Below are 15,093 nucleotides of genomic sequence, written 5' to 3'. Positions count from 1 at the left end.
AATCATGTAGAACAGTTTTTCCTAACAATGCTGGCTGGACTTGCAGCACATTTTGGAGGAACCAGGTTGTCAAAGTTTGCATTTCAAGGAGACTATTGATCAAAGGCAGTATCACTTGCACATGGTTTCTGTTCACTTAAGGTCTTTTGCTATAAAGCATTTTTTAAGCCCCCAGTTGTCAAACAAAATCTTTGCAGGTTCAGAGTCCCACAATAAACCAATACCTTTTAGAATTCAAATGACAATGTCAGGGAGCAACCATTAAGAAAATGAACGCAACATTCAAGTGACACATGTTCATCTGGAAGTATGCATTCATTTTGTTATGTATTAAAAATGACAGACATATATGCAGAATAGTATTCCAAAATTAAGAGTTTAAATAATTCAAAAAACATTTTAGAAGACATTGCTATTATATCTGCTAAAGAATTTTGCTATAGGTTTACTCACTGTTTCTGGCCCTGCTGCTTATCAGTACATTATCTGTAAAATGGGACAACTTGCTAGGTAAGAAAGAAGCTACTAAATCAAGGTCAGTCACTGACTTGGTTGTCACTATTCATCCCATTAATAATCTTTTTTAGAGCTCCCCATACTTCCTCTTTCCTACTTACAAACTCTACAGTCACTCATGCATCCATGTTAGCTTTGTCGTTTACAGATCCTTTTAGTTGTTTTAAACCCAGTGCAGTTTCCTACTGACCAGCTGGCTTGCAAAAACTTCTTCCATTCAGTGGTTCTGACAAAGCATGATGGCGCAGGTGGAAGAACACCAGTGCAACAACAAATCTCCAATACTGCCATGTTTTGATTAACACCCAGAATCTTTCATTAGTCATCACCTCTCACTGAAACGGGATTGATCTACAAAAGGGTAGGATAGAAGGTGATACGTACTGAAGTTGAATAAATGTTTGAGAATGGTACCGCCCTGACATTCTCTCATTCCTTGATTCCTACACTAGCATGACTTCTGATTGCATGTTCATGTTTTGCATATTCATATATAATAGATCAAAGTCAAAAACAGGTAGTGATCACCCCTTTATTTTTCTTACATTGAAGATAAAAATGAAAGTTCGGTATAGAGGTTAAGGCACCAAGCTAGAAACCAGGAGACTGTGAGTTCTAGTTCTGCCTTGGGCACAAAGCCAGCTGGGTGACGCTGAACCAGTCACTCTCTCTCAGCCCTAGGAAGGAGGCAATGGCAAACCACTTGTGGAATCTTGCCAAGAAAACTGCAGAGACTAGTCCAGGCAGTCACCAGGAGTCAGTACTGATTTGAAGGCACCAAAAAAAAAAAAAAAGTTGGAATATATTTCTGATTCATTGGTGACTTTATAAATAAACATAGCATGTACCCATGCCTAGTATTTAGTTTATGGGAATGGAACAAAATTATGCTCCTGCAGACCAAAAATACTTATTTGCCATGCAATAATTCTGTAACTTCAGCTTGATCTGACTCTTGCACATACTGATTTGTTGCTGATTCAGATGTACTGGATCAAAAGCACAAGAAAGTATTTACAAGTAACATCATTTGATTTAACTTGTTGTTAGTTTATTTAAATATAGCCTGGAAATTACTATTATACGTAATCGAATAACGTATAATTTCCAAATATTTTCCAACAAGGGTCATTTTTTTCCATCCTCACTTTGTACTATAGATCTTTCTTGCCATTTTCAAGGTTATATTTTGTCCTTCTGAAAATTAACAATTGGTAACTAAAAACTCCTCTGCATTTTAGATTTGCTACATTTGAAACATTGGAATATTATGTTCTTCTTTGTTTATTAGCATGAGAGAGAACATTCAGGACATGTTGAGAGACAGTATTAATATGCTTAAGGCAAATACTGGCGGTGGTTGAATACAATTCTGGCAGAGTTAAGTGCTCTGTATAGAAATCATACTGTCTGCTGAAAGAATTGCTTTCATATTTGTCTCACGCACTGCTTCTCCTACTTGTTGTTTTGCAGGTGATCCATATAACAGGAAGGTTACGACTAAGAGTGTCGCTGTCTCATGGGCGGACCGTGCCAAGCCAAATCATGGGGCTTGTTGTCGTTGCTCATGCACTACCCCCTCCTACAATCAATGAAGTCAGAATTGACTGCCACATGTTTGTTACTCGAGTAAACATGGACCTCAATATCATTTACTGTGAAAATAGGTATCACATTTGGGCTACTGTTTTGTTTTATTCTTCCAGAATCCTCCAATGAAATATATGTTTTGTACTAGACTATTTGTTTCATATGACGATAATGATAATGCAGATGTATGTGTTCCTCTGATCAGACTTCCAGAATTGTACGCAGAAAGTGAGAGCTTTATTTTGAGATTTGGAAAACTGAACTGGAGTCTGATTGACTGATAGTTGCCAAGGGAGTTAACTAGAAAGAAAAATCACAATTTAAATGTCAGTTTTCTGACTGCAAGACTCCCGTGGTACTCTTTGGATTAGCATTTCCCACAATGGAATGCTAGTACTCTGGAGAGTATAGATGAGAGTAAATGAGGAAAATAAAGAATCCAGTTCTCCCATCCTACAGTATATGCAACCTCTATTCAGACAATCATATATATAATTTCAGAATTCCTCCTGAAGCACTAAATGTTGTCCTGAAAATCTTTTCCTTGGAGCCACAGAATGTCTCAGGTATCTTAATTTTCCTCTCAGAGCTGATTCAATATTACTCTGCTTCTCACTGCCACCCCTGGGAAGCGGCAGTGAGAAATATTAGTACTACTTGTAAATTTGGAGAAACAACACTGCTTTTGTTGTTCACAACGAAGTTTAATTTTAAAAAACGGGAACTGGCAGTACAGAATGAGAATATGGGATGTACTGTAGCTCAGATATTTTCAATTGTATTTAATCAGTTGCAAAATATTGCTAAGATTTTTTTGTACAACTTGCTTTCATTTTCCCTGTTAAAGCTGAAAATGTCTGCAATATCCCTTTAGCCCAAATAATTCTACATTTGTTGCTTTACTGAACCTTTCAAGAAACAGCTGCTGTTAGGTCATTGGAGACATACGTTTGATCATATTGAGGAAAGCAGAAGTTTTGCCCTTGAAAAGTGGGAATGTTGCCCCCCAAAAAACAAGGGAAAGATAGTAGTTGTTATGTTGATAGTAAAAGATGTTCAGGTATACCAGGGCAATGGGAATGTCTTAAATAAAAGCAAAAAGTGGATACTTGATTTTATTTATATGTTTGGGTAATAGATTATGACTGATGTATGTATTATTGAGAAAATCATGGGCTTCTTGCCTTGCTTTGCTTCAGATCTTCTCCAAAGTGAAATTCATAAGGCCATCTGAGATTTAGAGATCTCAGAATGGATGTAGTATACTTAATCATTTTCTATTTTTTAGAAGTACATGAATCAACTTTTAGGAAGGCGTGGAGTTCCCTTTCTAAAGAGAATCTGAAGACAGTGAAATTAGCCTTATTCTCATGACTACCCAAACACAGTGAATACTTATTGGGGGAAAGAAGAGAGAGTGGTATATTTGGCCCTGATCCTTGATTTGCATACTGTATTTGGTCACATAAGCAATTCTGTGCATTCAAAGTATATCCACATTTGGCACCTCTACTTTTTGAAAGGTTCCAATGTGTACAGGATCCATTCAGCTGAGGAGCAATAATCCTGCTCCTCTCTTTCTAATTCCCTGTTTATGGATAAGTTATATAAATAAAACTATAGTCTTTCAGCATGCAACTTATCAAAGTGTCATCTTGCCTTAAAATATTCAGTGCAACCATTTATGAATGGCTTTTCTACATGCTTGCAACAGATCAGATAAGTGGCTGTCTGAAAGCAGATGAGCGGTGAATCAGCAGAACTCAGTGTAATGAATGAAATCACATGCTCAGGAGCTCTATTTGTAATGAATAGTTGGCAGTGTTATCACATCAATCTCCAGCTGGTTCAGTTAAGTTCACATAGTCATAATATCTTAACACAATAGAATCTAAATTTATATATATTAATAAAATGCAAGAATATCCTAAATTCTGCATACTAGAGAAATGCCCATCAATTTTACAGGCATGATGGAAAAAAATTATATGTACTTCAGCACAGCCCTGTTCACCTAAAAAACTATTACCTACTCAACTAAGAAAAGAAATGACAATGTGTACAGTAGTGGCTCTTGTTTTAGATCATGGACCCCTTTGAGACTCTGATGATGGACACCCCACCTCAGAAAAATGCACATAAACACACATATACAAGATTGATTTCCCTCTACCATACTATAAAAGCACACAATTTCCTCTCCCACCTAACATCAAGCATTATTATTAAACCATATTATAATAACCAGTTTGGCTGAAAACAATTATAATGAATACTTGGAAAGATTAAATTTGCATCTTAAAATTTAGTCTGATTTGGTGAAAACAAAGACAGATGTCCATAATCATAATGACAGTACACATTTTCCTTAATTCCTATCAACTGTTGTCACTATTGGGAGGTTCTTGGAGCAAAACAATTTGAGATACGTCCATCACAGGTAGCCATGTCACAATGTATTACTTGGAGAACCTCCTCCTATGGCTATAGGACAGCTGGTGGGTCAGCAGTCCACTCTGAAAATAGTGCAAAATGAAATTAGGAGAGCATTAGGGGATATTTGTCCCAATTGCCACCTGTCTGAATCCACCATTCCAAATGGATGATTTAACTAATGGTTGAGCCAGCCCAGCCAGTAGATTTCAGTTAGATCAGGTGGCCTAAATTATCCATTCCTATCAAACTATTCTCCATTTGCCAGCACTGCATGTGGCATAACAGGTTAGGCAAGTGGATGATTTTCTTTGGAGAGCTATAACTATTCCCAGCTGTTTCCAATTGTTTCCTTGTGATAAATTTGATGTGAAGAATGGAACAGATGCTCAAGGGTTTGTTTCCTTTTGCTGTCATTTCCATGCTGAGTACACATGGAAAGGGCAAAACGAAAGACAGGTCCTGCCTCTTACCCATGGTAGAGGGAATAAAATGGAGGTCTAGACTATATGGATGCTATTATGCAGATTATTCCTAATTTCTTATCCTCTATATCTGTCTCTCCTCATTAGCAACACCTCCATTTTAACTTTAGTTCAGAAATGGAAAAGTTCCATTCATCTATTCTGGAAGAAGAAGCTAGTGGTAGCACATTTTCTGATTTTTCCTGCTTCCAGATGATGTGAACAGTCACTAAAAATTAAAAAAAAAAAAAAAACCCACTGTACTTCAGTATCTGATTTTTGTCAGGTGGTGAGAACCTGACAGGTAGTTCCCTAATCTGCTCTAATTTTTTTTTTAGTCACACTAAGTTCTTATTGTCTCTCAGAGTGACTGTGGGAACTAGCTGTGTGCCAGTAATCTCCTGTACTCTGAGTGTGTGAACCCTGAATGTACTTTGATAGCTCTATTTCATCCCCAGTATTACCCATCTGCCCTACAAGAACAATCCTGCAAAGAGTTCTCTCAGAATCCTAGTGACAAAAAGTCCCCATATAGTCCCAGTACATTCTGTGAGTGTGAGAACACTGTTTTTAAAACATAACTGTGAGTTACATCTTCCAAACAAGTGGAAGAACCCAGTGTCTTGCTGACCAGGCTAATTCGCCCTCCTGATTTTCAATTTGGGAGGATTTTTTTTTAACACAGACGCCTGAGGACATTGACATCTGGACAATCAATAAGAGAAACGCACATACAGAGAGAAGCAGAGCAGAGCATAGAGCAGGAAAGGCTACTGAAAGGATTTTAAAGTTTCTGCACAGAGTAAACCACAAAGTCCCAGTTAAAAGAGCTAGGAGTGAAAGCAGAGCTCCCAGCTGAATAAAACCAAAAAAGATAACACCCTCAGGCATCTGTATGTCTCAGCATTTAAATTATATTGCTTGAAATGTCAATTTGGACTCTGTGCCAGGAAACAGTTGAAGAGCCTTTTTTCATGAATATACTCAATAGAAGACCAATCTGTTGAAATGAAAGATGTTTCTAATCATTTTGCATAAGCATAACATGTTCTTACTTTATTGTGTAACCTTGAATTATCTTGCTCTTTTAATGAAGAGCTTTGTATTTTAAGGAATCCTATTATCTTTGTGGCTGTTGTTAAAGCTGGACCTATGGACAATTTGGTTTTGTATTTGTTAAAACAAACAGGCTGGCTTCAGCAGGGAGGGAGGGAAGGCAGGCAGGCAGGCTGGCCGGCTATCTTAGCTTGACTTGGGGTTTATTATAGAAGTGTTTATATGAGAATAAAGAAAGCCAAACTGCCCTAGTGTTTAAGGTGCTGGACTAGAAGTACTGGCTGACTTTGGGCCAGTCATTCTTCCTCAACCCTAGGAAGCAAAGACAACCAAGTAAAAACAACAGTAAACTACTTCTGAAAATGCTTCTAACACAACTGCATGGACGTGTCCATGTAGTCCCCAGGCGTCAAGATTGATTCAAAGACACGCATACAGACATAAAAGAAAATAAATAGCAGCAATATTACAGAAGTTTTATATGTCTCTTTTTAGAAACTGAATTTGGGATTTTCTTGTTAGTAGATAAAACTATGGGTTGGGGAAATGCCAGCTTCTGAGCCAGCACAACAAAATAACATGAAATTGTCATCAAAGGGATGGTTTTCCGGGCAGATGTATAAATTTGGGATCAGACTGGAAGACATTTCATTGTTGTATTTTCCCCCTTTCTCAGTTTATAGGCTCTGTTTTTCCTTTATAGGATTAGCGATTACATGGATCTGACCCCTGTAGATATCGTAGGGAAAAGATGTTACCACTTCATTCATGCTGAAGATGTGGAAGGGATCAGGCACAGTCATTTAGACTGTAAGTACTCTAGTCTTATAAAAATCATTACCTTACTGTTACAATGTGCAACTGAACTAATACTTGCAGTCCAATCTATGGGCCACTATATTTTCTCTTTGAATTTATTTGTGGATGATTTAGTTATACATATAATCCTCTGTTACTAAGGCAATTAGTGAATGTTCAAATGTGAACCTGATAAATTCAAATCAAACTGAATCTCTGATCACAGAATGTGAAGAGGTTTTTTTGTGCATGAGAAGTTTTGAAATATCTGCATGAAAATTGAACTCAGAAGATCCGTCTGTTCATGTGACAAAGCATAGCATAAGTATAGTAATTAATTCTGTCGACATGATAAAAGTTACCTTAATGGGATAGACCTAAAACCCATTGTTGTTAGAGCAGGTCAACAAAATCAAGCAATATTTAATATGATCCTAGCCGAGGATGGGGCAGATACAGCAAAACTGTCCACAAAGTAGATCAAAGCAGGCAAGCAAATGATGATGCAAGCCCTGCCTCTTACATAGTTGCACATAGCATTGTGATGCAGACATAAAAGGGGCAGGGCTTACATTGTGATGTCATGGTGCACGGTTGACCTTGTTTGCCAATAATAAGTGATCCACCTGTCATTAAGCAACAAATACTTTTGCCTTGACACCTTCGGCAGCTAACAATTAGGCTGGATGGCCACCAAAGAAGGGAAGAGTTACCGCTATTGTTAAGCATGGGAAATATGACCTGGGGAACTTCGGGGGGGGGGGCGTTATTTATTTATTGCCACCCTCTGGGGGCTCAGGGGAGATCAAGTTATCCTCTGGGTGCCCTTGTAAATGGACTGGAAATAGTGAAAGTTCAAAGCATTCTGCCTCTGGTCCCAGTATGCCTCACAGCTATTACCCACTTCTGTCATGCTTCCTGTGGTTTTGGTGCTAATTGATTAGTACACACACACAAAAAATTACACTCTGCTCTAATTACCATAACTCCCTAACTCTTTCATTGATCCTTCTGAAATTAAGCATATTTCTTGTCTAGGGAAACTGCTGTGACCTACACCATTTTCATACAAATTCTCAAAAAGAACCCCATCAAGATAAGGAAGGGAAACAAAGTATTCCTTTCCCAATTAAAAGTCTTCTTCCACAAAGCCTACACCTTTTTATCTGACATTTTTAAAGTTTGTCAGATAAGGCTAACCCTGTCTTGTAGGCTATTTTCCTAATAACTATTAGGATCTGTGCTATTTTGGAGACTGCTTCCCCCCCCCCCATACACACACACACCCCAATTGGAATTTTACAAAAGCCAGTGAGCCTATTCAGTCAATCAATGATACTTATTCAGTCAATGACCAACAAAATTAAAAAAAAACAGAAACAGAGTGAAATAAATGGATACAATAATATACCAACAGCTAACAAAATAAATCACATAATAGTATAGCATTTACTTCTCTATTACTATATTGGTACATTTATTACCTCGGTAATATAAATCTAAAACATCTAAATATTCTGGTGAACCTATTCATATTTGTAAATATGAACTTAATCATATTTGTAAAATACCTTGAGATTTCTGTTAGAGGGAAGAAATGTTTGAAGAAATGTGAAAGTATGATTCCCTTAGGAAAGGCAACTTTGCCTATCAATATAATTAATAACTTTCTTTTTTAAAAATTTCAGCAATTTCCTATTTGAAAAAACAAACATCTGAGTTAGTGTAATCATCCACTCAGAAGCTACCTGCTGAAAAGTTTATCCAATTCTGTCAAACCAAAAAGAAATCATTGTTGACTGTGGGAAATATAAAGACTTGAATACAGCTTCTGAATTAAGCAAAATAAAAGATTTTCAGAATTGCCAAATCAGAGTCTGAACCAATCATGTGTGTATACGCTTAAAGGATTTTAATGGAATTGAGATTGATTATTGGAATTAATAACCCCAGTTCCTTACCACCCTAATTAATAGCTAATTATCTTAGCTAATATCTGCAATACTTTTTATTTGTAAAAAGTATTCCAGGTATTAGCTGCACATTTAATAAATAACTAAATGAATGAACATTGATTTCTAGTATTAGAAGATTTTCTCATAATTGTAAAACCTTGAGACCTTTCCTGTTTCTCTTATTTAATCATGTCCACGTTAAGCCTTTTCTTGCTGTTTTATTTAACTGTCTGCTTTTGTACAATCCACAGCTGAATTATTTCATAATTATGATGTTATAACTATGAATATACAACAGTTCTCCATAATGATATTACAATGCTCTGTTTCTTTAAATCACTTTTGTGATGCTTTCTATCAGAGCACTGAGCTACCATTTTCCATGAAGTTTCTGCTGTTCTTAAAAATCCTTTCCCCAGTTGTTGCACCAATAATCCTGCCTCAGTTTCTCTCTAAACTTCTTTGTATTTATGATCACAATTGTATTTATAATGTTATTTATTTGTTTCCTTTATTTATTTACAAATATTTGTAAACCCCTGCCGTGAGACTCTAGATAGCAAGACAGGAAAACAAGAAAATAATAAAAACAATAAAATAAAACACAGTTATTATGCATACTAAGATGAGTGCTCACAGTCACATGTGGACAGAGGCACAGTAGGAAAAAAGGGGGTTTTAACTACTTTTTGAAAAGCAACACATTTTTTTAAAAACACATCAATGTTTGTAATCCTTCAATAACATGCACTGGTTACAGGAAGGGGGAAAAAAGAGCAGAAAAGTTATGTAAAACTAGAATGAATCCAGGACTAAAACACCTTTTGTTTTCTATGAAGTTTTTGCTTTAATTTAATGGGGTTTTAACCAATAGCAGAAGAAGAATCAAGCAAAACTCCTTGGCAGAGCATTTAAAAGATGAAACCACATCACTCAGCAGTATCCTTGCATGAAATGCTATCTGTTTTCCTTCCTTCCATTCTGTGTATTGAAATAAAAAATCTTAGGACTTTAAGCTTACGGATTTTCTCCCTTGAAATTAGAGAGTGGACTTCAACTTCAATGGTAAAACTCTAACATCATTTTTCCCAGAGGTCTTTCTGCCAGCCTCTGCAGCCAAAAAGAGGGATGGGCGAGTGGGAAATTGGGTGTCTGGGAGGAAGGTTGCAGAAGGCTCTGTGGATTTGGATGATCCTCTGCACACACCCCGCACCTCACCTCAAGGGAAATGTAGATCAGCCTTTAACATCATCTAAATTAATTCCTTCCTTCTGCAGTAGAAGGACTTCTCTGCTTATTCCTCATTATTCTCTCAGGTTGTCACTGGCTGTGCTTTAAAATAAGCCTTTGTATTTCCAGATAAAGTATCAGCAGCCATATCAGCCAGAAATTCTGGAACTTGTAATGCAATACATCATAAGGATAACAGTTTGAGGAAGAAAGATGCCCATTAGTTCAGAAAGCTTATAATATAATTAGCTGGACAGTAATGTATATTTATATTTCTTTTAGTATCTCCTACCAGAGGTTATCAACAATCAGCATTATTTGTTCTTTTGCTGTTACTGTCCGAAAAAAAGAACATTGTATTTTTACCAAACTGCATATTTAGATTTTTCAGCCAGGATGTGCATCATCTTCCAGCTCTCTGTTTTCCTTGAATCTTTCCTTTTATAACTAATTGAAATAATTTGGATTTCTCATTGTATGTCATGTGGCCTGAATATTCCAGTTTTCTTGGTGGTATTCAGTTTTGTTATCTTTGTCCATTCAGTGGTAAATTGTCTCATTTCATATACACTTATCCCATAAAGTTTTAAGTAATTTTCTCTAAATCCATATTTTAAAGGCTTCTATTCTGCTGATGTTCATATGGTTCATTGTTCATGTTTCTATTCTGTGTAAAATAACTGGTGAAGCCATAGCAACATATGGTCTGCAAATGAAGCCCAATCTTAAATCTTGAGTATAAACAAGTTTGCTTATTTTTTCAAAGAAGTGATAGCATAGCTTTAACAATGATTAATTATTGCTTGATGTATGATTTTCTAAACAGAGTGCACACTGTATGCCTACACTATATGCTTAACTACCAGTGATTGAGCTTAAATGTTTTGCTGAGTATTTGGGACATTTCATTAATATAATTTGTATACTCCTAGCATCACATTTACCCGTACAAATGGTAGAATTCATTTGCATTCAATTCTTCTCCTTCATATAGAAGAAGAAGTTGTGCATTTCACTGGTTGCTTTGTTTCAACAATATGAGCTCCCACAGGGTAATCATACAATAACATTGGGATTAACTCTGGGAAACTACTCTGGAATAAGCTGTTTGAAGACTGGGGCCCTATCATCAACTCCACATAAAGATGCCATTTTAACCTCCTTTTAAATCTGTACACCAATATCAGTAAAAGAGAAAAAACGTAATAAACATATTTCTTTCCATTAATATATGAAAACCCAACTGTAACCATGTTATGTTATTGGGTGACACTGTTGCCTTGTTATGATTTAGCAAATCCATTTACTACTCAAAAAATAAAAGGTTGTCACATAGTATAGACACATATATCTCCTCAATTAATTGAAAAAAATAGTAATGTTCACTGAAGAATAATATCAAACATTTTCTGGCTGGAAATCCAGGCAGGACGTAGAGGAGTTAAGACCTCTAGAAAATGTCATGAATATACTTCTGGACAAATATAGGATGATATACCAGGATTTTCAAGATGGATATATATTGCTTTTGGGAACTGTCACTCGATTGTGTAGCTACAGATATAATATGTGCTTTTTCATTTTGGAATCTTAATTGAGGTCTAAATTCATAAACCTGACACTGACAAAAAGATGCTTGTCACCCTCAGCTATTGCTCAGAGAACGTCATCCCATTTCTTCAGGACTTGATTTACAGCTATAAGAAACACAATTCCTTAAGAACAGCAGCCAGAGCAGTTTGTTTTCCATAAAGCAAAGGTCTCTGATGACTACATTTGGGAGCATTCTCTCTGATATGCTCTGATTTAGTTTCCAATAGCTGAAACAATCCAGATTTTTTTAAAAAAAAAAAACCAGCTTTACTATCACTTTATTCATGCTGCTTCCCATTTTCAAAAGGATCTTGCCCTTCAATATAGAGATTTTTTTCCCCTACAGTCAGTTACACATACACAATGGCTTTTGTGTATATTCATTTGAAAATTTCTATTCACAGTTATTATTATTTGCTGGTTCAGTTTCCAAGATTAAAAAAAAAAGTCTTTTTAAGTTATACGTGTGTGTGTAGTTATATATGTGTGTATCATCTATAGATACAGATATGTATACTTGCAGATACACATATTTACATGAATATATATCTTTTAATAACGTTAAATTTTTTTTTTTTTTTTTTTAAAAAGATGGAATAGCTGATCATTCTTGACAATAAAATCTCATTTCACTAGTTTTGCTATCATAATGTGGAAGAATTCCACAAAGTCAAGTAGCACACAATTAGTAAAACTGTAGGGAGAAAAACAAAGCATTTTGATATGAAGGAATTCTAATCCTAATCAGACTAAAATTTCAGTGCTTTTGTAGTGCTTAATATCCCCAATCATAAAAGAAATCAAACTGATTCCAGTCAAAGTATTGCATTCTGTGGGTCCTGTGAAATGCTAAAATATACAAATGAATGTCAACTGTTATACAAGTTGATTATAATCACCAAAGCAAAAGGGATTGCTTTTATACTATTTGATAGTGTGTCTTGTGTTTAGATGATGTTTGAGCATGCTAACTTTGAAGTCAGCCCAACAACTGAAAATGAATGTACCTTACAGGAGGAACATTGGCAAAAGCTAGTTGCTCTGTTCAATTAACCTGCATATCTTCAGCACGTACATAGGTCTGAAATGCCAAATGTTGCATTACTGCAATCTAAAATCAAAAGGCATCATGAGACATCCTTGAAACCATTTCCAGCTCCAGAGATTTTGCCACCTGAAGCAATGCCCATGTATTTCCCAAGGTATGGGTGACTGCCAGAGTAAGAAGGCAAAGCTTGACTGTGAAAACTGACTTGCATTCTTGCAGCCCTTGGATACAACTCTAAATACCACCAAAGCCATAAAAAGGGATTAAAAGTTGGATGTTCATTTGAAAACAAAACAGTGATGATCAGTTTATATATATACAAATATCTTGTATGTATATATACAATATGTACCTTGTATATATACATATGTATACAAGTACCTTGGTATCCCACAGTCACATGTGAACCACGATGAGGAGGCAAGGACGACAGCAACATCCAAGTACCACCAAAGGATAAGACAGGTCCTGAAAAGCCAGCTCAATGGGAAGAACAAGATTCATTCCATCAACACATATGCCCTGCCAGTCATCAGATATTCTGCCACTATAGTGAGCTGGCCAAAGGAGAACATGGAGACTGCTGATGTGAAGACCCAGAAGCTCCTCACAATGTACAGAAGTTTCCACCCCAAGTCCAACACGCAGAGACTGTACAGCAGCCAGAAAGAGGGTGGGCGGGTTTGGTGAGTGTCAAAGCCACTGACTTGGATGAAACCCAGAGCATCCAGGAGTACATCACCCAAAGATGAGCTGCTGAGAGAATGCCTGAGGCAGCAGCAGACATGGGAGGAAGTTCAAGCAGAGGAAGTGCCATGGCAGGACAAGACCCTGCATGAGATGTACCACTGACAGATAGCTGAGGTGGCTGACATTGGGAAATTCTACCAGTGACTGGAAAAGGCTGGACTAAAGAACAACACTGAATCACTGATCATAGCAGCACAAGAACAGGCACTAAACACCAGATCCATAGAAGCAGGGGTCTACCACAATAGACAGGACCCAAGGTGCAGATTGTGCAGAGAGACCTCAGAGACAGTCCAACACATAGTGGCAAGGTGTAAGATGCAGACAGGAACAGCATACACTGAACACCACAGCCAAGTAGCTGGCATTATGTACAGGAACATCTGCACCCTCCCAAGTCCAGATGGGAGATTCCACAGAAGGTCATGAGAATAACTGGGCTAAGATCCTGTGGGACTTCCAGATCCAGACAGACAGGCAGGTACTGGCCAATCAACCAGACATCATGGTAGTAGACAAGGACCAGAAGACAGCGGTGGTGATAGATGTAGTGGTGCTAAGTGACAGCAACTTCAGGAAGAAGGAGTATGAGAAGCTGGAGAAGTACCAGGCCTGAAGGAGGAACTAGAGAGGATGTGGAAAGTAAAGGCCAAAGTGGTCCAAGTGATGGTAGGAGCACTCAGGGCTGTGACTCCTAAGCTGGGGGAGTGGCTCCAACAGATCCCAGGAACAACATCAGAGCTCTCTGTCCAGAAGAGTTCAGTGCTGGGAACAGCTACGATACTGCAGAGTATCAAACTCAGATACTATAGAGGACCTGAGATTGAGGAAGACACATACCACCATAGGGGTGAGAGGGGAGATTGTGTATGTGTGTGTGTGTGTGTGTGTGTGTGTGTGTTACATGGCACACATAGGAGGAGTAGGCATGTCCTCATTATAATGTTATATGAGCAATTCTGTGAGATAAATTAAATTGAGAGATAGTTGCTCCAAAGTTGCCCACTGACTTTCACAGTGAAATGAGGAATTGAAGCTACCTTGTCCCAATCTATTGCTCTACAACATTTCCAGCAATTCACAAACAGAATAAGAAATACACATATATTTAGCCTAAACTTTACCAGTGACAGAGTATTTGTAAAACTAGCTCAGTTAAACATAAAACATTTTTTCTCTTTTGTGGGATAAATATCTAAATTTCCAGTGTCAGTCATTTTGGAAATGTTATTTAGATAGTATTAGATATTTTAATCTCTATCACATTATTTTCATTATTCTCTGCTTAAGTGAAGGTTAGTGAATTTCCATTATATTATATAATTTCTTAATTTTCAATATTTGCTGTATGTGAGCATGTCAAATGAGATATTAAGTATGGGTTGGATTCCGTTTAATCATGCTTAGTAGATTCATTAAAATCAGGGATTTGAGGGTGAATCTAGATTTAGTCTTACTTGGATAAGACCCATCAAAATCAATGAAATTTATTCATAATTAACTGGTGTGTCATTGATTCAATGAATCTCATGTGAACATGAGGAAATCTAAATGTTTTAGATCATTTAAAATGCATTTTATAGAGAGACATGTCCTTATTTCAAATTCTCACCTAGCTTTATATATATTTTCTAGTTGTAGAAAATCTGTGAAATAGTTG

At 36.8% G+C, this 15,093-nt stretch overlaps 1 protein-coding gene across 9 annotated transcripts in view; it reads left to right on the top strand.

The window, feature by feature from the left end:
* The window catches only part of NPAS3 (neuronal PAS domain protein 3), a 758,559-nt gene that overhangs the window by 725,686 nt on the left and 17,780 nt on the right, over window positions 1-15,093 (top strand). For all 9 annotated transcript variants that reach the window (XM_088145380.1, XM_088145381.1, XM_088145379.1 and 6 more), the window contains 2 exons: window positions 1,990-2,183; window positions 6,763-6,869. In XM_088145380.1, coding sequence (XP_088001506.1) covers window positions 1,990-2,183; window positions 6,763-6,869 — 301 coding nt within the window. The remainder of the gene's footprint in view (window positions 1-1,989; window positions 2,184-6,762; window positions 6,870-15,093) is intronic.

This window comes from Python bivittatus, unplaced genomic scaffold (genome assembly GCF_059951505.1).
Source record: "Python bivittatus isolate LINGU-HERP-01145 unplaced genomic scaffold, Pbiv_v1 ctg000480_np1212, whole genome shotgun sequence".
In the NCBI taxonomy this organism is placed as follows: Eukaryota; Metazoa; Chordata; class Lepidosauria; order Squamata; family Pythonidae; genus Python; species Python bivittatus.
This window is presented reverse-complemented; position numbering and strand designations above follow the sequence as displayed.